The sequence below is a fragment of the Dreissena polymorpha genome, chromosome 3, assembly GCF_020536995.1.
Source record: "Dreissena polymorpha isolate Duluth1 chromosome 3, UMN_Dpol_1.0, whole genome shotgun sequence".
Classification (NCBI taxonomy): Eukaryota; Metazoa; Mollusca; class Bivalvia; order Myida; family Dreissenidae; genus Dreissena; species Dreissena polymorpha.
This window is the reverse complement of record NC_068357.1, coordinates 124,524,226-124,549,536: the sequence shown is the minus strand read 5'-3', so window position 1 is coordinate 124,549,536 and position 25,311 is coordinate 124,524,226. Positions and strand designations below refer to the sequence as shown.

Here is a 25,311-nt window from a genome sequence, read left to right as displayed (position 1 = left end):
ACCTTTGTGTTTCAAATATATACTAAATATACCGTTCATATCTAAATTTACACTTTTTAATATATAAACTCTGGTAACATTTCATTAGACTAGAACTTACATTTTTTCTCCGAAATGACCCAATAACCCTTGTCTAAGACAAATACACGTTATATTAATTTTTTATTTATTTTTCCTTCCATTGCTTCCAAACGTTTATTTATCTATTTATCTTTTATTGTATTTTCACAATCAAAACTACATGCTGATGTATCAGCATATATCTAACAGATATCTAACATGATGCAACATATCTCACCATTAACCGGTTATATATTTCTTTGTCATGTGTTACATGCGGAATGATGGGCATATTGCCTCTTTTCCTGAATAAACATCTACATTATGTTATATTTTCCTCAGTACATTTATTATTCTGTACTACGTATTATATAATAAATGCTATATTATCGGATTGTAAAACTTTTGACTTGTTCAGATGTCTCTGTATTTTTATAGAGAATATATTGTACTTCATAACATTGTGTAACAATATGCATGTATTATTATGACCTTGACTTTGATATGTGTAGAACATCTTTTGTATACTTTTGTGTACTCATGGGCATTTCTGCCCCGATGTATTTGGAAATAAATCTTAAATCCTAAATCCATAACAACAATTTCTACCCAATTCCTAAATAATTGTGTCATATTTGTTTCTATCGGTAAAAGCGTTGTTTCACGAACAGTGTAAATCATGGAAAATTCTTCCATATGCGGTTTAATCATTCTTTCAGCAGTTTCAAGCAGTTTCAAAGCTTCGTTGTATTGGTGCGTGCAAACGAGCATCGATGCATACCTTAATTAATTTGCGACCTGACCAGACTTCAAAGAAATATTGTACAATTTTAAAATGTCCCTTGAAATCGGTCACTTCTCCGCTAGTTCCGCAGATGCTTCTAATGAGACCATAGAACCAGACAAGTACTGATATATGTAGTTTACTTCAAAACTATAATCACATCCCTCTTTAACTGCTTCCCTTAAAATTTCTGCTAATTGTTTCACGACAGCCTTTTCATTTGAGAAGTTAAGCGAAACTCCTTCCATAAAGCTTTCATGTATAATAAAAATCAGAGGAGTCAAAGTCTTAACACGGTAATAACTTTTGGTTTCAAGTTCAGAATGGTTTTCCGCTGCATCAATTTTTAGTCTTTTGCCCAGATTGTCTATATTTATCTCATATACGCATAGCATGACCGAGTTAATTATTCTTGTAAGTTCAGTTATTAATGATAGGAAATCCCCGATTTTCAGTTTTTCAGCAAACAGATTAACACAAGCGATCGTGTAATGAGGACAGAAACGACGTTTGAGAAACCTTCGAAGAGTCGTCAAACAATAAATTACACACTTCACAAGGTTTTCGTTTTTCCATATTTTTTTAGGATAGTTTTCTATCGTGAAAAGAAATGCTGTTTTCAAGTGAAATGTGCTCAGTCGGTCGCCAACTAGAGAGTCAAGGCACTGCTTCCGTAGCATTTTCATAAGTATGTATGTTTTCATCTGTACAATGTCGAGGTATAACATCAGTAAGCGTTCTATAGTAGTTGTAGACATTCTCCATTGACGAGATGAGTAGATTTCTGCATTACGTACATCCATATAAATCATGCGTTTTATAGAATCATAATGAGATACATGTCCAATATTACCCGGATACATTAAGAAAATTCCACATTTTCTTGCCTTGGACGCTGTTTCGTCTTTTGGCAAATGACCAGGTTTTGGTCTTTTAAACAGCACTTGGCATTCAAGAGGTAGCGTTCGGCATTGTATGGAATAACTTATGTCTGTAACATCCAAAACATTTATGGCAGGCCCATGATGTTTCCATACACCGTATGGACTATATTCAGCACACAAGCTATAAAAAAACTTGTTTGACAGCATTACACGACCTTCTTCGTCAATTAGTTTTTTGGGCCAACCCTGTTTTGTATTGTTGAAATCATTTACATTACACTGTTTATACGCGGGGAGTCCTACGTTGTCTTGATATTGAATAACAGACTGTAGACAAACACATTGCGGGAACGAAAATGAATTCTTTATCAAAAGGTATGACAAATGTTGCAAGGATTTACTCAGACAAATCAATATATACTGACATTGGGTAGAGATAAAAAAGAAGATCGGTATCCGATTTCATGCCAAGGGTTGTAGATCCCTCATTTTGGCTTCCAACGAAATGGAAGTGTCTGTTAAGAGCATATTTTCGCCATCGTATATCATCGATGACTTAACGCACACAGTTGACATACCTTCTTAAGTTATCAAGTTCTTCTGTCACGCCTATATCCTCCATCACCTTGGCCAACCGTATAGACAATTGGTCTTTATTGTCCGTTCCCATCTTGTTCGCGAAGAAAAATCACAGTGGTACAATTAAAACATGGGTTTGGATGTTCCACTGTTTGTTTCCACTTTGCCACTTTCGCTTTCCGTGTAAATTTTATTGAGGAGTAACACCGTTATTTCACTAGTGAGTTTAACTCGTTTAATTTTCATTGTTTACCAAAAAATCAACGGAACTTAAATTGTGCATAGACCGACTTGACAAGCGTCGTTTGGTTTGTGTGCTTTTGAAGTTATTCCATGTTATGTTTTCATTCCCCATATCTCTGTGGCAATCTCTTGCACGACGATTACATTACATTCACCTCTGTGATGGGCTCAGAACGGACTATTTTTATTAGAGCGTCTCATTCATGTCATGATCATTCCAAGCGTTCATCATGAAGGTTACAGTATACTAAACAATGTCTTGCAAGACGTTTACATTACATGCACTGCTTTAAAGAAAACCATCTTATACCATAATATCTTATATCAGTCTTTATTCATTATTATACTATGGGTATGGTTGTTTGATGTTAGCAAACCTACATTTTTGTATCACAGAATATTTAAGATCTACAATTACTGGATAAATATATGTGAACGTAAATCTAAAAAGGGCAATACATTAATACAACATCAAAAGGTAGTATAAGAGACAAAACAGCAAATTCAAATGTTCAATCTATGCAGTTATTGATAATCAGAGAAAAATCACCATTCTAAACGACGAATATTGGAAGTGCTTATATCTTAATCGAAACAAAATACTTACAGTCTCTTAGAGCTATTTAAGTACAGACTTACTGCATAAAGGCTAGATTTTTGTAAAACCTACTTATCTGTGGGTATAAAACTTTCAAAATCACTTACCATATAAATTCTTAGTATTTTAATGAATCTATTGTACGTACTTTTACTATATATTTTAATGTTCCTTGAGGTTTTCATTATTTCCATTTAATGTAAGTGGTAACGGGATCTTCATTTACGTACGATAATTTATTTAGTTCTTAATAATTAATTATTCTGTCCATTGCGGTCTTAGTGAATGTTGTTTCTATCGCATTTCATTTTCTATTAGCATTAAATGCTACCATTCTTCGACCTATGCGAATTAGCGTTAAGCGCTAATATTCTTTGATCCATAATAGATGTAAATAATTAAAGAAGTCGATTGTATAAACAGCCCATTTTATTCTCTGTAAAATATCCAGAAAATACTGTGTTAATTTATTAAAACAAGATAAATATTCGCATGCATAAATATCATTAATGATATACACGTACATATGCAACGATATTGATTCTTATTATATATTAATAAATCACACAGAATATTATTCAATTTCACTTACAGTTTTCAGGCATTAACATTGTTTTATCAAATCCAAAAATAAAGAAATTATTTATTTATGAGAAAACAGTACTGTTTGTTTCACCAATATGATACCTATAAAATAGCAATCATCATAAATACACAATATATATTTATTTGGATATTATGCAGTCAAACAACTTTCCTAAATACCCTACATTGAATGTAGCTGAAACAGATTAAAGTACTAAACAAGAATTTAAGTATGAACACATTTATTTGCCGCAAACAATAACTTAGGTTCGAAATTAAATAAGTAGAAACATCTCACCTGTAAAATATCCAGAAAATACTGTGCTCAAATCCACACACCATTTTCTTAAATATTCTTTCGGTGGCTGCTTTCTGAAATTTGATCAGACTTTTCCAAATACGTTTCTCACGTGATCCTACGTGGTCTCACGTGGTACGCTGATTCACCTACTTTTTTATATTTGTTCTGGTCAAAGCTGTTAACCCTTAGTCATGGAACTTTCTGGAAGTTTCCACTGCATACGTTTGCGTTCTTGATTTGGTAAACAATTTAGATTGAAATGTGCTACTCTTTCTCTAGCTTACTAAGCTGTTTTCTTATAGTACATCAAGGTAGTTTTCAATATGATAGTAGCTCACCTGGCACAAAAAGTGTACCGATATGGTTTTGTAAAAACTGGGCTTAATGCGTGTTATGAATTTCTTAATTCCTTAAGTATTTCTAACAATATATAATAGTTATTCTAAACAGTATGCAATAGTTATTTTAAACAATATGCACTAGTTATTTTAAACAATATGCAATAGTTATTTTAAACAATATTCAATAGTAATTATAAAATTTTGTTAATTGAAATTAATTAAAACTTTATTAATTATGATTAATTAAAATTATTAAATAAGTTAAATGAAAAATTAAATATTACAAATATTTCATAAGATTGTGATTTTAATTGGATTACAAATCTATCACCGATTGATTCAATTAGTCAGCCTTATTTGTGCCGAAGGTGTTAATAGATTTTTACAAAGTGGCGGAGACCTGGATAACACCGGTTAACAAAAAATGAATACAGGTACAAGTTTTTTCCGGAATAACGCAGGTATTGTCATCATTCCCATAAATAGAAAGGCATTTGTTCACCAGTAGCATAATCATTAGAAAGGTGTCAAAATCAGACATGAGAAATTCAGTCACCCTTGTACAATGTTGAAGAGTTCAAATGTGAACAAGAGCACTGGCTAGCCGATACAGACTGCTCATCTATTTTTCTTTTTAAAGGTGAAGGGGCCTATCTCAATACTTCAATTTTTTGATACTTTAGGAATAAAGTGGATTTTCAATTTTCTAAGTATAAAAGGGTCCAAAAACTGTCAAAATGCCAGTCAGAGTTACATAACTTTGCCTGCACTGTCCCTTATGAAAGTTAGTAAGTGTTGCAAGTACGAAAGCTTTATTTGCTTTTTAAATATTTTTCTCAATTATTTCAGGTTTAGTTTAGTTAAAACCTATTTATTTAAGCCGGATCGCATAGAAAGAATTTACTACTTATTTAAAACGCGGTCCATACAATCACCGAAAAGCATACCCTTTGAAACGCTATCGAGCCTGTTTCCTGGGCCGATAAACCAGTACTTGGTGTCTTTGAGGAAGATCTAAAGAACGCTCGCACAGTAGGGATCGAACCCGCGATTTCCTCGTCGATAGGCGGACACAGGTAAAATAAATTATTATTTGATAACAACAATTTTGCATTGTAATTGAAATTTTAACTGTCTTTTTAAACTAATACAATCTGCGTTTCATTCAATAAACAAATCCGATCGTTGAATTTTTTTATATTTTGACTGTACACAAAAAGACAACATTTCATTTGACAGAAAATGTCACTTACTAAATTTGAGAGAATAGACAATGTTCTCTATTTGGTACAAGATGTAACACCAGATTGCAACTGTTTCTTTCACTGTCCTCTGGCAAGGAAAGTATTCTTTCTAATAATACAAGGGTATGTTAGAGGAAAATTAGCGTTTTTAAGACTATAAACATTAAAAAATATTTTATCCGTGGTATAATGTAAAACATTCCTTGAGATAATTTTTCACTGGATCTTACTTACATAACACACATCTGTGTATCTACAATACATTGCAGCTTATGAAGTTAACTTCAGTTTTTTGCAAAGCGGTTCATACAATCACCGAAAAGCACACCCTTTGAAAACGCTTTCGAGTCCGTTTCCTGGGCCGATAAACCAGTACTTGGTGTCTTTGGGGAAGATCCAAAGAACGCTCCCACAGTGAGGATCGAACCCGCCATTTCCCGGTCGATAGGCGGACACAGGTAAAATAAATTAGATCACTTTTATTTGATAACAACAATTTTGCATTGCAGTTAAAGCTTTAACTGTCTTTTTTAACTAATACAATCTGCGTTTCATTCAATAAACAAATCCGATTGTCGATTTTTTTAAAATATTTTGTCTAAACACAAAAGACAACATTTTATTTGACAGAAAATGTTACTTACTAAATTTGAGAGAATAGACAATGTTCTCTATTTGGTTCAAGATGTACCACCAGATGGAAACTTTTCGTTCACTGTCTTAGTCATGCAGTGGCAAGAAATGTTGATAATTCTCAAATGTTTCGAAATCTGATCTGCCAAAGAATGGTCAATGCTTTGGACTATTGGCAGAATAAGGTACAAATGTACATGTATCATGGCCATGATATGTCATTAGATGTATATAAAACTGTTATGCTGGATGGTAATTGGTGGGCACATGCGTCTGAAGTTGAGGCAACCTCTTATTTCCTCAAGTTTGACATCAAGGTATATTTAAAGGGCATAAATCAAAACGGCCAACAAACCTACACACATTGATTACATATCCAACAAATTCAAATGGAAAAAAGAAACTTATTTGCTGCTAGAAAATAATAATTTCAAAGTATTGTACCGTCTCGTAAATCATCAAAATTCAACGCAATCCACTGACGACTCAAACAAGACAAAAAATAACAGTAATTTGAGTAACACTGAAAAAATGTCTCCCAAATTCTACACACTCGACCAGGTCCGAGGCGTCTCCTTTTTAGGACCATTCTTACTCAATGCCTGATACAAACTCTCATGTTATATAGAACATCATTATGCACAATTAAATCATGCATAATCACATCGTACTGATCCATGTAGTGGAACGGAAATAGTAATGAAAATAATACAGCTTTTGGTGACTGTATAAAAGTTTCAACGCAATCCACTGAAAACTAAAACAAGACAAAAAATAACAGTAATTTCAGTAAAACTGAAAAAATGTGTCCCAAACCTCTACACACTCGACCAGGTCCGAGGCGTATCCTTTTCATGACCATTCTTACTCAATGCCTGATACAAACTCTCATGTTATATAGAACATCATTATGCACAATTAAATCATGCATCATCAAATCGTACTGATCCATGTTGTGGATCGTCCGATAGTAATGAAAATAGTACAGCTTTAGGTGACCGTATAAAAGTTACACATGAACAACATCCTTAAGCAGAAATGAATCCAGCATCATTAAGTGAGCCGCAAATTAATAAAAGAAAAGATCTTGATGATTCATCAACTTCTATTACCACTGAAAAAAAAAACAACAACAGAAAACCAGTCAGGTTCGGTCTGATGATTCATTTAGTGACCCGTCGCGCAGCATTTATTTTTAGATTAGTTTCTACCCCTTTGGTATCCCATTATATGGAAGACTTAATCTAAAAATAAATGCTGCTCGAGTATTTTATTTTGCTGCAGCAGAAGTTACAGTTTCGACCCCTTTGGTATCCCATATGCCTGTGCTTGGTAAGTTATTACAAATGGACACCACCTATTGGTTCTGTCACTAACCTCTTCGTTATCAAATCTGTAAATTGTAATTTCGTCTGGAATTACGGTTTCCTGGATTATAAACTATGAATTCGAATGTTCCCGACTGAGTCTTATGAATATTTTGTTTAGCAAGTTTTCCAATGAATATTATCATGATGATAGTTTATGTCGAAGTCGCTTTTGCATTCCCGTCGACATCGAAGATGTATGTTAGTTTCGGTTATCAATACTCAACTGATTCAACCAATAAAGCATTGGTCAATATATTTGTTTAAGTCCTTAATACGAGTTACAACTTCTAAAAAGAAGCCAGCGGGTAGATGCGTCTTAAATAATTACAACGAGCGAGTAGCAAGTATGATTAATATTTATTAGCAAAATTATAAGCACACATTAAAATCATAATGTTTCAATAGCGATCTTTGTATTTTACTAAATTATCAAACTTTGGATATTTGAATCCTTGCATGCATTGTCTGGAACAATAACATCGCAACTAGGGACATTACGCTTTTGACTGAAAACTCTTAATCAAGTCGGAAAAAACTGAACTAACATATGTAGTTGTTAATATGCTTGTATAGTTTCAGACTTATACCAGTCATACTTTTGATTTACGCGTAACACAAGTTTAAAAAATATATATTTTATGTTTACTATTCATTGGCCATATCTCTGTTTCTGAAAAAAAAAATCCTTACAAAAATATGGAGGAGAAAAACTTAATATGTTGGTTCATGTAAAGTTTCAACTCCGAAGCAGCAATACTTTTTGAGTTACGGGCGGCACTAGTAAATAAATGTATTTGTGTTTGCTTTTGCTTTGTTTGTGTCGGAAACACAAACTAATCTATGGAGGCGCGCAAGTTCACATGCTGGTTTATATGGTTGTAAAGTTTTAGCCTCTAGCAATAACACAAGTAAAAAGTGTAGTTGTTTTGTTGTTGTTTTTGTGTTGTTTGTTTTACTTAAATGGGGCCATAAGTCCATATGTCGAAAATATCAGAACAAAAGTATAAATACCCTTTGGAAGCAAATACTGTCATATTACAATCAATACAGTTTCATCAGTTGTATTAATGGGAATGCTCTGTAATTTCCATATGGTCACAAACTGATGTACTGAATACAACAATAGCGTTAACGGAACAAAAGTCATAGAATTGTGAACAAAGCACTATTATAACGAGTGCGTATAACAATAGAAGTAGAACACATTATTAATGCATATATAGGCAGCAACATTGATTTGAAACATTAACTTGACAAAATGACGTTTCAACGACCTGAAGTGGCCGATTCTCTTAAAGAAATGGCCGAAGCAATACAACTGACTGACATGTTATTGTTGTTGGTCTTGTTTTTGCTTTAGAAAGGAACACTGTTTTAGTTAACTAAACTAACTTGAATATACTGGACAATATAAAAGATTTGTTCATCAATGCATGTTAACATACTTGTGTCAAGTAAATGTTGCCATAAAATTATAATACATCAACAAAGGGAATGCACACCAGTTCTTTTATAATAAAATCATTTTGTAAAAATCGTCAAAAAACCACAACCTTTTCACATATCCGAAGATAGTCAGCTTACAGAAATGTGCAAAAGTTTATTTTTAATTTGTTTCGAATTCTAAAAATTGTTCGTAAAATGCTAGTTTAAAAATATTTCTAATTTTGATACATAGCAGATACTTTTGCATTTTAAGTAAAACTATTTACGCTTAACCACAACACAATTTAACTTATCAAAAGATGAACATATAAAACATAAAGATACTTACAAACCGTATATGGTCACTGCATCATATAAAAGTGACGCAATAATACGGCTCTAAAGAAATTGACCAAAGTTCGTACATGTTACAATTGGTAATTTTGTAAATGTCAACTTACACGATTATTACACTCTTTTAATGCAATAACATACACAGATACCATACATTAAAACATATTGTTTCTTATAATTTGCATGTGATTTTTGTTTAGAAAACATTAAATTACAACGTTAATATTCATTTTTATTAAACAGTCTTAGTATATCGATGCTTCCGTCATTCTCTACACCGTATTGTTGATGATTAAACTTGTTATCAGTAATATAATCATTTAAACCGTGTCAAATGGTCAATTTATAAATTTAATCAATCTTTAAATGTACACAGCTAAATACAATACTTATACTTCTCATATACCATGCGCATCTCAGTGTTTGTTATAGAGGCTTTAAAAACAAAACATAACACAGAATTATTATAATAAACTGAAACGCGCTGATCTCTATCATGCAAGAAACACGAATGTTTTATGATTAGCTTTATAAAGTTACAACGTATTTCCTTTATTGCATTTTAGTGCAAGTTTTGGTAATAACCAAATCTATATAAAGAAATATGGATCTCCATAAAGTTTCTAATCATTTGTGTGATGGAGTAAAACCAAACTTTTCCGAACATTTAGTTAAACAAGGACTGTTTGTATAACATGCATGCCCCCCATATGGGCTGTCAGTTGTAGTGGCAGCCATTGTGTGAATACGTTTTTTGTCACTGTGAACTTGACCTTTGACCTTGTGACTTGAAAATCAATAGGGGTCATCTGCCCGTCATGGTCAATGTACCTATGCAGTTTCATGATCCTAAACGTAAGCTTTATTGAGTTATCATTCGGAACCTAATTAAGTTTCATGATCCTAGGCGTACGCGTTCTTGAGTTATCATCCGAAAACCATTTAACTGGTTCGAGTTACCATGACCTTGACCTTTGACCTGAAAAACTAATAGGGGTCATCAGCGAGTCATAATTAATGTACCTATGAAGATTCATGATCCTACGCGTAAGCCTTCTTGAGTTATCATCCGGAAACCATTTTACTGTGTTGAGTCACCTTGACCTTGACCTTTTACCTAGTGACCTGAAAATCAATAGGGGTCATCTGCGAGTCATGATCAATGTACCTATGACGTTTCATGATCCTAGGCCTAATTTGTCTTGAGTTATCATCCGGAAACCATTTTACTGTTTCGAGTCACTGTGACCTTGACCTTTGACCTAGTGACCTGAGAATTAATAGGAGTCACCTGTCAGTCATGATCAATGTACATATGAAGTTTGATGATCCTAGGCGTAAGCTTTCTTGAGTTATCATCCGGAAACCATTTTACTGTGTCGAGTAACCGTGACCTTGACCTTTGACCTAGTGACCTGAACATTAATAGGGGTCATCTGCCAGTCATGATCAATGTACCTATGAAATTTCATGATCCTAGACGTAAGCTTTCTTGAGTTATCATCCGGAAACCATTTTACTGTTTCGAGTCACTGTGACCTTGACCTTTGACCTAGTGACCTGAAAATCATTAGGGGTCATTTGCCAGTCATTATCAATGTACCTATGAAGTTTCATGATCCTAGGCGTAGGCGTTCTTGAGAAATACATGGCTGTCACCATAATATATGCAAACCACACAATGTTTTTTTAACGAATGCCAACATAGATGTAACACAATTTGAAAATGTTTTAAAATTGTACAGTTGCGGAATCTACAAGACACATATTATCTAAAGGTATTACTCATCAAAATGAGAAGATCGTTTATAAAATACGAAGAAACAAAGTAAATAATTTGACCCACACAAACATACATATATAAAAAAGTTTCAATTATATCATACCTTTTACAAGAGAGAAAAATGGTATATAAGATTCAATTAAAATCGACTGAACTTTACTTGTATGTGCATGTATTAATTCATATCACATATGTGCACCAAATGACACTTCATTGTGGTGAATAGCAATACGTACTGAATGAATCAGTTTGTAGACTAACAAACACATATAACATTATATTCCATCGTTACACGTTCAAAATGTACGTTACGGAAATATAAAAATTATCAACTTTTGACAATACCCATCCAAATATATCATAGACTCAAGTAAGTAAATTGCAACATTACAATTTACATAATACACACAATGCAGGGTATGTTAAACCAATAGTTACAAACAACAATTTAAACTACAGTTTACATTTGTACAAAATGCGAGTTATTAAGACGAAATACTCTTTTTACAAAACTTATCCACATCTAAGAAAGACTGAAGCAACCAATAACATTACATTGTACAGTTGTACGCACACAATGCTAACCACGTAGAAAAACAAACAACAACATATATTTACTGACATTAATTTAAATTACCATTTGCACTTGCAAATTGTAAACTAGGAAGACAAATACAAGTATTAACTTAAACGAACTACTAAAGCCACAACATTCATTATACAGTTATACGCTAACACTGATTGTCATGTAGAAAAAACCTTATATTTAGGAAATTCAATTAATTATATTACCTTTTGCATCCGTAATATATGTAAGACCAAGAGCTGTCACCATAGGATGACATATGCCCATTTTTCCACGTTTTTGTAAACCTAAACGCAAAGTGTGACGGAATTTCAGACGGACAGACAGACGGATGGACAGACGGACAGTGCGATCACTATATGTCCACCTTCGGGGGCATAAACAAAATAATATTTACAAAATGAATTAATCATAATGATAATCCCATGCAAACACAAACGAAAACAATACTTCATTTTACAGTTCCACGACAAAAAATAAAAATAAACATATATTTAAAAAAACTGATATAACATTTTGCAGATGCAACATATGCAGGGAAATATTTACAAAAGTATTCACCTGAAAAATATACTCAAGCAAACAATAAATAACACAATGGTATGTACACCATTCCACTCGATAAGAGATTTTATATTGAATAATCAGTAACTTTCTATTTGCAACAAACGTTGATATCACATTATCTATACAAATGTCGTACATATGTGTCTCTTAATCAAAAGAAACCAATGTAGTTAAACTATTACAACATCCTGTATTATTTAACACCCGAAAAAAATACATGTATTTACATCTTATATACAAACAAAATAAAGTCAAATGTCCCAAATAGTGTCTTCTGTTTATGATTCAGTTTCAACTGGTAAATCATATAACGTTATATAATTACTTAGACTTTATATTTTCATAAAACAAACATACACGTAAACTCAATCGTCTTTACTATGTACACACTAATTACATATGATTCACTCATCAACTTAAATTTTCAACAATGCCTATGATTTTTTTTGCAGTTGCAACAGCGAACTCCGCCTGTTCCTTATTGAAGACCTCGGAAGGAATCTCGTCACTTACCACACAGTCTGGATAACGAAGTTTAAAATAGTCTTGTCCATGAATATCTAGTCGTTCCTCAAGTGAATGTGCCTAAAAAAATGTAAAAACAATACAAAACTATAATGGGGATATCCCGCGACTTAAAATAAAATTGGGCAATACGATTCATTATACATGCTTATAACTGCGATCTCAAATCAACACTATTTTATAATGTATGCGTTTATGTAACAAGTATGTTACAAACACACATTAAAAGTGTCGCGGTTAAACATTTAATAATATATGAAAATGTGTACGTTTCGATAAAGACATTATATTACATGATAAAAACAAACAATCATAATCTGTTTCAGTAATACATATTTACACATTTTGAGAATGTTTACTTTTTGAGAATGACTAGTGTATTGTAGACTGACTAGATTACCTCTGTCGCAATAACGCTATCAAGTCCGCTAGAAATGACTGACAATCTGTGCTCTTTTCTGGGACACCTGTTGGCATCTTTCATAAACCATGCAGCTTTTAGGGCCTTCTCGCATGCCTGTTAAATTGCAAGGGCAGAACATTGTAACAAAATAACCCTCTCCATATGAAGAGTTAAAATTGAGCCAAGTCAAGCAGTTGACAGTAATCTTACCGACACAACGACTTAAGTGTCGACTTGGGACGTTGAGTGGGTACAATATACATCAACTATCATGCATTAAAAGCAAATTTGTATGTTTTTTTTTATGAAACCATAAACAAAATGCTTAGACATTTAAACATTGAGAGATAATATTTTGTGTAGTAGTTATAAGAAGGTTTTGAAACATGTAATTCTCGGGTTTTGTTTAGATAATATTTAAGGAAAACACAACACTCATTTGAAACCTGTAAATTAAAACTGAGCTGCAAGTTCAAACAAATTCCTGTCATGTAAAACTACATCTCTTCTAGCAATGGCATTTTTAAATATTTAAACACCCTTATGTTAGCAAAAATCCTATAATCGAACGCTTACATTGTGATATACGTTTTCGTCACGATTTGACACGAATTCGAGTCCAAAATACAATCTACTTAATACATTTAAATGTTTTGTTTGTTAAACATTGGCAAAAATATTACATCTCCATAGCAAATCAATGACGAAAGATAAATAATTACCTGATGACAATTGTAACATATCCAGTTGTATGTTTTCGAATGCCTTTCGTTTAAATTGAGGTGCGTTAGGCCAGTTTGATAGTCGAGTTTCGCCTGTTTTATCCAACGTTTGTATTCCCCAGGGCTATTGACAGACTCTCGTTGTGTTGATCCATGGAAATAGCGACCTTGTCTGTTTGATTTGTTGTATTCCTCAATGTTGTCACGGAAACCAGTTGTGTACACATGTCCAGTACTCTGCGCATTCACACACGTATTCCAATATCGCGATACTGACATGTTCGGTGCTCCAGCATATGTCTGAATATTTAATGCTTCATTTCTTTCGAGCCTTAAAATACAGTGCTGAATGAAATTAAATACTCGTGTGGCATAATCTTCATGGCCTGCATTTCTATCTGGATGCCATTTCAATAACAGCCGGCGTATTATCCGCTTCCTGTCCTGTATTTCAAAAAGCTGGAATGCCTCTTGAAGCATGTCAATGATGCGTTCACAATTCTCATCGAAAGGAATTGAACCGATAGGTTCGGTATCATATAGAGCAACCTCGTCACTTGTATTAGGATTATTTTGAGGAACAAACATATAAAGCCGAAATATCGGAACATCGATTATCCCGCCTCGTTGCACGCCGACATTTACCTTGTATTTCAAGCGTAAGAGGGATGATGTATCTGAATTTATTGGTTCAATTATGTGTGCATATATGTAACGTGCGTCGCTTAAATCTTCTTCATCCCCGATTCCTATTTCTAATGCGACGTATCTGTATTCATGCTCTCTAAAAGGTGTCATTTGCTGCACCATAAAAGGATAAAACTTTTCTTCAACGTAGGTACCAACTGGTGGGAAAAGAATAAAATCAGATGCAGTTTCCAAAGCAGGTATTCCATAGTTATCAAGAAAACCTTTAATTCCATCGGGACTTTCCTCAAAAAATAAGACTTGTTGAAGAACAACAAACGAATGCGCTGAAAGTCGTCTTTTTGTGCACTTTCGAATAAGTGACATCAATCCTGTATGTAACCAAAACAGAGAGCTTCTAGGAGTATAGGATATCATGGTCTGAAAAAAGACATGATAAACAGGTGCTCCCTTTTGTGAATGTGTTTGAAGTTTTTGTACATGATAACCAGTTGTTATGCTAGCACCTTGTACGATGATACCTTTGTAAGATAACACTTTTTTCAAACCTTTAACTTCCTTAATTCGCACGTGGTAGAGTGTATCGCGCAAAATTTCGTCATCGTCTGTGTTCCATTCATTTGTACACAGTTCGACGTCTTTTCGTTTTAACAGTCTACATAAACCCTCGTAAAATTCATATGAATGAACGAAGTTTTCACAGCGCAATGCAACACTGCTATTATTTAGTTCCTCCATAGTATCTGTTGATATAGTTTCTGATACATCTTCTGTTAAAAACCTAGGCTTAAGATGAAGAGGGAGATGCTTAAATGCTTCGTTTTCCAATGGTATTTTCAACTCTTTAAAACCTATGAACATATTCAAATTGCATTTGCCCTCTAAAGCTTGCTTATACACACTGTCATTTGCTATAACTAATTCACTCGATTGTGTCATTATTCTTTTCGTATTAGGTAAGAACAGAAGTTTCATTTTCTCTAAGTCCTTATGTCCGTTATCGCCTGCCATGCAAAGAGTGTCAAAGAATTTTGTCACTGCTTTCGAAACTACTTCCAAGACGTTATGAGGTAACTCCTGATCACTAAACTGATCTTTTATGATCGCCAAAACATTTGCATATTGTAAGCATGTTGGTCCAAGCGTCGTACCAATCGTTCTGAACAACTCTACATAACACAGGAATTGTTCAGGCAGTTGATAAAGATATGGCCTCAATTCTGATCCAACTGGACCGAAAATGAAAACACTTGAAGCTTTGATTATCGTTTCATCTGGTATTAAGATAAATGGTGTGTCACGCAAACGGGTCGTATTTATTTCATCTCGTTTTCTGAAAAGGAAACTGTAAATGTGTTCTACATACTCATATTTATTGTGTAATTCCATAATTTCCATGTCAAAGTCCTTTTTGAATTCATGAAAAATGTTTTGGCAATGCGTTATTACTGAATCCGTGCTTGGCTCTTGAAAAATGCCTAGCAATTTCATGACTTTTGCATCAAATTCACAGTGAACCAGCGGAAGGCTGGTCCAACACACATTTGCAAAGTGAGAACTGCAAGAACCGGAAAAGCTGATAAAACAATTCGTCGAACAATGTCCTCTAAAAATCTGTTCCATGCATCTAGAGACTACATAAGGGACTACAAAACGAATTGTTTTAATATCCGTAAAAACATGGTCTTCAAAACTGTCACCGTATTTTCCAAGAAAGCATAACACAAGGACATTTGACATCTGAATTAATCTGTCAGACGTACGCATTGCTCCATCACGCGCTACAACTTGAGCAAAGTTGATCATCATATCGCCGGTAGGTCGAACGTTTAATCCAATAAGTTTCAAGAAGTATATCCAAGATATATCTGCATATTCTCTGGGCAAAAATCGACTTTCTTCAATCATCAATTCAAACACAGGATGGGTACGGGCAAAGAGTTGATTTGCCCGATAGCCAATTCCGTTTATTTCAATAAATGGGATTTTTTTAATAAGTTTTATTAATTGTTTTTGGTCATTGGACAACCCTTGTCCTAAATGGCTTGTTAGGAGTGCGTCTTTGATAAATGTAATATGGCTCAACCAGTAACTTTTGGGCATATGCGTAATGCTAGGCAAAATATGTATAATGTACATATGCAATCTGTCATGACGAGGCAACTTGAGGTAACGGTACAGATCTTGGAGATTGCTATTTTCTTGTATTATGATCTTCCCTTGTCTACTTGCCCATTCACGAATGCCTGGAGATGGTAAGATATTTGTTACAACTAAAACATCTGAATCATGGTCAAGACTAACGAAAGTTCCACTTTGCATTGTTTCAAACAATGGCAGCTGTTTCACAAGTTGCATGGTTTCATGTCCAAGCTGTGCATGAATTTGCGTTATGCTTTGACTGAAGATACGTAATATTTTCATAGCTTCATCGGCAGTGAGTTTGCATTTGATCAACTTTAATTTGTGATAATGTAAACATTTCAATAGTTCATGTGGTTTGGTAGGGGACGATATTAATTTTCGTACTGCACCAGAAACTGCTGTTTTGTCAATCGTTGCATAGTTGGTAAGAACATCAAAATCTAAGGATGGGATGTTAATTCGTTTCAAAACAGGCCCAATGTCATCATCAAATGATTCTAAAAGCAGCGAATATGCTCGTTTTATTGGAATCAACATATGCACAAAGCCTCCTGATATCTTCTTTTTCGACGGTAAAAAAGACCAAGTAGATAGTTTATGAACGTTCTCTTTGAAAACACTTTGTATTGCGGTGCTCTCTGACGGCTTTTCTAAACGTTTCGATTCGTTATATATGAAGGCAAACATGCGGTATATGATAAACGGATCGATGGGATTAGACTCACCGTCCAGCCAACGAATACCAGCATCGTTGCAAAATATCACCGGCATGTATGAATTAGGTAATAGATTAAGGAAATTCTGAAATGTGAAACGTTCCAATACCTTGCATTCAAAAAGATGTCCCCGAGTCAGAAAAGGCACCAGTCCAATATGAACAAACTTAGCACGAGAGCACGGCAATAGGTCACAAAATGTAGAACAGAACACGCCACTATCTTTCGCAAATTTCTTAACATAGTTATCGTTTGTTATGCACAATGGCAAACCTTCAATGTTGTCGTCAAAATGGTCCCACCGTAACATATATTTCAAGAGACTTTGGGCAATTTCTATATTTTCAATAACTGTCATTTGAATATTACAGTTGACATCTGTTAGTCTTTCTTTGACTAAATTCATGACAACTGACGGTTCAGTCTTAATAATAGATTTTTGTCCTGATGTTTCCATTGTTTTGACGACGTCAGAAGAAATACTGCAAATGTGTATGGATAATTTGCCTAAAACATGTTTTATAAGTCGCTCATCGTCCGCGTTGCCATGATATTTCCACAATTTATAGAGGGTATCCACAACACCTCCGTTAATTGTTTGAATATTTGTTGTCAAATGTATCCATGCAATCATAAATTGTTTCTCTCGCATTTGAACTGAATGTTGGGTGTCAACTAAATGCATTTCCTCTATTACTTCTGGGAAGATGGGGATTTCACGTTCAATTACCAAACGGTAAAACTCTGCAACAAAATACTTCCAGTAAGTATCCTTTGCCGTTTCATGTCTTGGAAAGTAACTAAAATATATTGTCAAGCATCTCTTCAAACAGGTCTTGCTGGTTAAAATATCCATATTATCATCAAGCCAGTACTTCTGTAAATATTTAAGAGCGTTGATAAGAGCTTCGGTAACGACAGAAGACAAGAGAAAATTATTCCATTCTTCTCGATATCCTTTTTCCCAAAGTCCTCGTCGTCCACGATCTATTGAAAAGTGACCATTGACATGGAATGGTAGACCAGTTGACTGCGTAAGTGGTAGAAAACAATATAACTTTCCGTCGGATGTCTCGCATGGTCTGTATGCGTTTTCCGTTACAGACGACACTTGGAACTTTTTAGATCGCATTTTGGCGTCTTTTTCCTGTACATTGTGTTCAAATAATCCTTGAAGAAGAGCTTTAACATTTGTTGAGCACAACTGCAACGAAACACCCCCAGTTGGAATAAGCTTCAATCCTTCATTTCTGAAGATATCATAAATGTGTTCTACATGCGTTCTGTCACACCAACTAGCTCCAAACTGATGTGAAATGAGCCATTTCTTATCGACACCATCTGTGTCATGTACACGCATCGTGAACGTCACATTTAAAGGTTTTACCAAAATATTGTCTTCTTTACGGTTTGCATTTGAAACAACTATTGTGTTTACTTGTTTGAAAAATTCGGTCTGGCGTTTCACATATGTATCACTAGAGATCTCCGAATCAACCATATACTCGTCGACATATCTGCCACCTTCATAAACTCTGATTTTCATTCTCTTTATGTTTTTTAAAAAATGCAAACAATCTGGCATAATTCTCCTAAATGCTTTCAACATATCATTGACATTATTAGGAGTTAAACATGATTTGCTTATTTTTGACGGTTGAGTACGCAAAGGAAGGCGAAACATTGTGCCACACGTACCAGGAATTTCCGGAAAACCAAGTGTTGTGTCTGGAAAATCGTCCTTCAAATCATCAACGTGGTACCGCAAACCCGGCTCTCCACCCCATATATCTTCTATTTGTGTAAAAAGTGGATCAAAAATACACACGTCGCCGTTTTCTCCCAGATCTTGCCCCTTTGTTAAAAATGATGGATTGTCGGTAATATGATAAACGGCGTTAAATCCTACTCCAAACTGACCTGTCTTAGAAGGGTCTTCCGATTTACTGCCGATGCCAAGACTTTGAATGCCTATGAAATCTTGTTCTGTGAAACAGCTATCGTTATAGATGCACAATGCTGGTTTTAGTTTTACTCCTTTTTCCAAGGACTTTTCCACCTTTCTTTCTTCGTAGTATTTTATAAAATGAATTTCACGTGCACCTGCATCATCAGCATTCTGTATTAGTTCCTTCATAATGCTTTCATCTGGAGGATAATCTTTAAGTAAACCATTTAAACGTGTAGTTAGTTCTTCACGTTGCCCAAAAGGGATGGCATGTGTGTACTGCCTTAACAGTTGGTGTCGTTTTGATTGTACGCCAATGAACTTTCCAATATTTGGGGTAATATCCTCATGCAATAATCGAAGATTAGTTTTAGTTGTCATGTGATGGTCCTCAAGAGCAAGTTGGTATGTTGGAAAGAAACGTCCCTCTCTGTCTGGCGCAATTATGCTTTCTTTAAACTCCTGTATATCTGCATATGTTTTATTCTCCCTATGCATGCACTCAACTAAGTTCTCTAAAATGTAAATTACATCTTTAATATCAAGTATTATGTTCAGATTGTTTTCTTCTGTCATAAATTGTAAAACCCGTACGACATCAGTAAAACTGAAATATTTCTTTACTCCTAGTTTCTCTAGTATTCTCCAGCGTGAAACAGATACTTTTGGTAGACCATATAGGTGCGGTGGACAAGATCGAATAGAAAACTGTGCAACTATGTCCACCCTAACTAAGACATCGCCAACTTCAATAATGGGTGTTTCGACTGCCGAACCAAAATTAGAATCAAGTAAGCTATTAAATTCGTCTTTTGACATATCTGCTGTAAGCTTATCCAATTCTGTGTACACTTTGTCGATTATATTACGGGTTTCTGCCGTATACATCCCTTTACCAGATTCATATTCGATTCCAACAGTTGTAAGTTGTTCCATCAACATAAAAATGGTAATGTCTTCAATAGTTTTTACACCAAGTTTATTAAGTAGATGAGGACTAATCAATTCAGTTTCATCTACTATGTTATGTACAGATCCAACACAATGTCGGCAGTTCATTCTAAATAAATTATCAGGCCGACCAAGAACAATACCTGTACATTTTTCGTCAGCGTGTTTTGAACACTTTATGTCGCCACTGCAAACGATTTCAGTGTGTAAAGTTTCTGCTTTCCAAGTAAAAGTCCATTCACTAGGTCTTTGTAGAACGGGTAGAATGTTTAAATGTTGGAGATGATCAACTGTTTCCTGGGACATTTGTGATTCCGCTAAATATGTCAAAAGCAATCCCAAGCGATTTTTTGTGCAGATTATACATTTCCTTGACAAAGTCCCCAAACTAGTGCACCTGTCAAAAACAAGCTCACTAGGTAAACTTGACGAATTCATTCCGATTTCCACAAGTTTAGCATGGATCTTTGGATCACTCAAACTTTCGCATTCAATGATAAACCTTTCGTCTGACTCAGAAAACAGTTTCGAAACTTTTGAATGCGGGTGAATAAGATCAAGAACAGTTCGTAATCTACCGTTTGGCGCTGTTGGAATACACGGGTTTTTTCTGAAACATATTTTCATTTCCTTATCTGCCACCGTAATTGCATACGCAAGTAAGTTATTGCGGATTGTCAGTTTATCGGCCCAATACTTGTGACCGATATTATGAAGGAAGTGAACCAAAGCGTCAATCATTGAAATGAATGCACTTTGGACAATGGAGATCCTGTCCTTGTTGTACAATTGAAGACATTTACAAACACTGTTTGGAACTTCCACCACGGTCTTACCTTTGTCAACAGGCACGTACACCAAAAACTTCAAAACTTCTTGAAAGACAGCAGTTCGCGGGTCTCCCGTTAGAATTAAGATCTGATCAAATGGAAGGCAATTTCCACGGTCTGTAAATATATTAACATTGTGATCAAGTACAGCTCTATAGAAGCTTTTCACAAAAGGCGTTACATCTGGTTTGCAATTATCAGGCCATAAACGATATGCATCTTCTTTCGTGTGACAAAAACGTTGCGTCTGCTGAATCGCACTCAATAATGCTTTAACTAATGGCTCTTGCAGGAGAAATGTATTCCAAGCATCTGATGCACTTTTAGATCCACTCTTTTTGTCGTCTTCATTGAGTAGTACTAGTCTCTGCCGGTCATCGGACACTCTGAAACAACCATTGATATGAAAAGGCAGACCAGTGCTTATTGGCAACGGCAGGAAGCAAAACATATAACCTGATTCACAGTCTCCCTCGGTTGTTGTCTCTAATGGTTGTGGAGTCCAATCCTGTTCAGTTTTACACCGTGTTGCAACAGCGACTAGAGGTATAGTGTCGACTGCTTCTAAGTGTTTTGGTCTACCGTTTAATGCCCATGTGATAAGCCAAGTCGATTTTACATCAGACTTGGGCCAATTTACTTTGGGAAACAACGTCGCATTGTCACAAAATGTCTGCCTGATAGTTATGCTATGATGCTCTTCAATGCATCTGCCGCGTTGTTGTTTATGTACAGATACCGCCCGTGCAAGAATGCTAGTTTCAACACGTGTGCCTTTGTCATCAGTTAGTTTCATAGATTCCTTTTGTACAATATAAATCATATTCATGTCTTTGGCTGATGCTGCGTTAGCCGATATGTGGTAAAGTTTGATTGACGATACGTTTTGACAAAATAACAAAAGTTGTTCCGCTGAATGAATGAACATCTTCAATAAACATAGGACTTCATCGTGTGAGTACACTGTTTGACAAATTTCGCTCATGTCTGCTTGTTGTGCAGTTCGGAGTGGAAATCGAAACAAAGTTCCTTGATAACAAGTAAACGGATCATTTAACACATTGCATCCGAACATATCTTGAAAAGGTTTGAACTGATCTGTGTGTCTTTTTACTAAAGTTCGTTTCGATAAAGGAATTCTTTTTCCTCTTGTCGTTGTTTTTGTTTGAGGGTCAACCAAATATTTTTCATGTGGATCAAATATCAACATATCAGATCCAGAAATGAAACTTGGAACGTCCGTTATATTATAAACCGCATTGAATCCTAACCCAAATTTTCCAATTGTTGATAGGTCATCGACTTTTGCTGAATCATTAAACCGTTTGATATTCTGCAGATCCTTTTCGGAAAACACTTTGTTGTTGTAACACCACAGCGAAGAACCCTGAAAATCGGCGAGACTTTTACTAAGTAACCTCTTCCGGAATTCCAAATGTTTACGTTCATCATACACTAAACACATTTCTGTAGCACCTGCATCATCAGCATTTTGCAACAGTTCTTTTGGAACAGAAAGACCGTCTGTATATCCATCACGAAGGAGAGATCGCAAACGTGTAGTAAAACTTTCACGCTGGCCCCAGTGATCAAAGTCCTGTGCATCTGCCCGGGAATGACTAGTAACAGATTTCACGCCTAGTTTTTCTACTGTACCGAACGGTATTTGTTCGTGCACATAGCAAATACTTTTACCATCGACAACATCGTTAAAACATGCCGGGTCATCATCGTACACACATTCCGACAATTTTGCAAATTTAATCGTTTGGTCAGAGTTTGAGTGAACAACCATTAAAATGTTATCAGATGCCCAAGAAGAGTCAATGTCAGCTTCTGCTAATCGTTCAAGAATCATCTGCGCACATTTTAAATCTTTCTTAGTTTCAGCTTGACTGAACTTTCTGCTCAAATATTTTGTCTTTAGAAATTGCAAAACGCTTACAAGAACGTTTTCGTCCTGATGTGAGTGACACCCTAACCATGTGAAAAACGTTTGCAAGGATCCAAGCTCTTGGGGGAGGAAATACATGTATGGTTTTAATTCTATGTCATCCTCCTTCTGTATAACAATAACTTTAGCAGGATCTTGAAAATTGTCAGCTGTCCAAACAAGTGCATTACAAACAATGGCTTCTTTGACGACTGGGGTTGATTGTATAGACAAGGCTTCATAGATTGTTTTGATCATTGTCAACAATTCCAGCGTCATGTCTGTTGATATTGAACATTGCTTTATGATTTTCAATTGGAGAAGAATTTTGTCAGCAGAAGGAAGTATATTCCAACCATAAAACAACGACAACTCGGTAGAACGTGTTTTAATCAGCGGCGTTGAGGAACACACAAGTTGCCAACATTGTATTTCTTTCATATCTCCTGGACAACATACACGACTTTTAGTAGAAAACCACTTGAGAAGCTGCGGAAAACGATTATGCCATTTACATTCTACTGCTGAGCAGTATACAAAGCATGACAGGTCTTTGATTCCGTCTCCTAGATTTTTACCTACCCCTAGTGTTTGCCGGAGTATACTTGGGTTGTCTTCGATGTATTCTTGAAGAGCTTTAGCTTTGTCGTACATTCTATCGTCGATTTGGGACACGGAGTCAATGGTTTTCGCAACAGCGTAGATATTTTTAGGCAGTATATTGCCGACTCCTTTCATTCCGAGTTTGATGAATGCAGCTCTGTGCGGTAGCAATGCGTCTTTAGCGGCCGGAAAAACATGTTCTCCATAAAACAAACGGCATAGAAATTCATCAAATGGATCAAATATTTGTGACGGCTTAACTCGTCGTCCGGCAGTGTCTTTAAGGAATCGCATTTCGGAGACGGTGTCTATCAGCGCAGTTAACCTTTCAATATTGTTGAGAAAGAATATCATTACATTTTTATTTTCTTTTGTTGACATGTCAAATTCGGGAACTGCCAATTTCTTTCTCATAAATTCATCTAACGTCAGTTTCGTGCAATCAAGCTTTTTCGCAACGGTCTCTTCATTTCCTCTAACTAGAATGCAGTTGTCAGGAAATTTAATACTTTTTGGAAACTTGTCTCGTTCAGATTCTCTTACAAAATGTGTGTGGCAATCAACGTTAACACATGTTCCTAATATATTGATAGACCTAAACAACCGTAGTTTGTGTAATAAATAAACCAAATCGCCGTCGATTGAGCTAAACATTGCAAAAAAGTCAAGGAGTTTAGATCTGTTTGACACTGAGGCATCTTTGTTAAACGCATTTATCCTTTGCTGGTCAATTGATCGTGCTTTCCTTTGCAATAACTGTCTAACGTCTTCTAACGTTGGGCGCACAACAAACTCTGTGATCAAATTACATGATAACCAACTTGGCAACTGAGCTATGACAGTAATTCCAAGCAAGCGTAGGCTTCGCTCAACGTCATCATCTAAGCATAAGATATTATTCCCAGTTCTGTATTGCTTCAGAAGTAAATCCGACTTGTACAAAGCGACAAGTTTTAATTGATGTTTTGATTCAAAGGTCCCGGATTCCATAATTGGAAAGATTGGCACATCTACAAACTTACGGATTCCACGGTTCGATATAGAACTCCAAACAAGCCAAAGCCAGTCCATTGTCAGATGTGACCTCTCAGTCATAATCAATGACGGTCCTAAATGTGACTCGAGGGTTTGGAACAGAAATGTTTTCAACAAAGCGTCATCTAAATCTCGAATGGGGTAGTGCTCTAAAGTTACAAAAATACAATAAATAAAATCATTGTCATGACAGGTTTGTTACGACTAGGAATGCATCAAGGTTAAATTACACTTTACCATTTTGTATCTTTTCGTGATCAAGAGTAGTGCCTATTTCTAAAAAGTTCCTTTTCTCTTCTTTAATAAAAGCCATTACAATATTTGAGACTCTTAGACATGTCGTGTGTGGATATTTCTGATATACTATATGTGTCTGAAGTACTTTGATGCCTTGGATTGGAGGCTAACTTAAACGATGATTTTTCGACGTGGAGGGGGGCTTTCGTCATCATAAAGCTTCCGAAACACTGTTGTATGCAGTGTCTGCATTCAGTGGAGATTTTCTATCATTGAAG

The 25,311-nt window shown here is 35.2% G+C and overlaps 1 protein-coding gene across 1 annotated transcript in view; it reads right to left on the bottom strand.

The window, feature by feature from the left end:
• Nucleotides 1–7,960: 7,960 nt before the first annotated feature.
• Nucleotides 7,961–25,311, bottom strand: part of LOC127871311 (sacsin-like) — a 28,523-nt gene continuing 11,172 nt past the window's right edge. The window contains exons 7-9 of the mRNA XM_052414091.1: nucleotides 13,988–24,945; nucleotides 13,263–13,379; nucleotides 7,961–12,922 (exon numbers count right to left, since the gene is read on the bottom strand). Coding sequence (XP_052270051.1) covers nucleotides 12,749–12,922; nucleotides 13,263–13,379; nucleotides 13,988–24,945 — 11,249 coding nt within the window. The 3' untranslated portion in view covers nucleotides 7,961–12,748. The remainder of the gene's footprint in view (nucleotides 12,923–13,262; nucleotides 13,380–13,987; nucleotides 24,946–25,311) is intronic.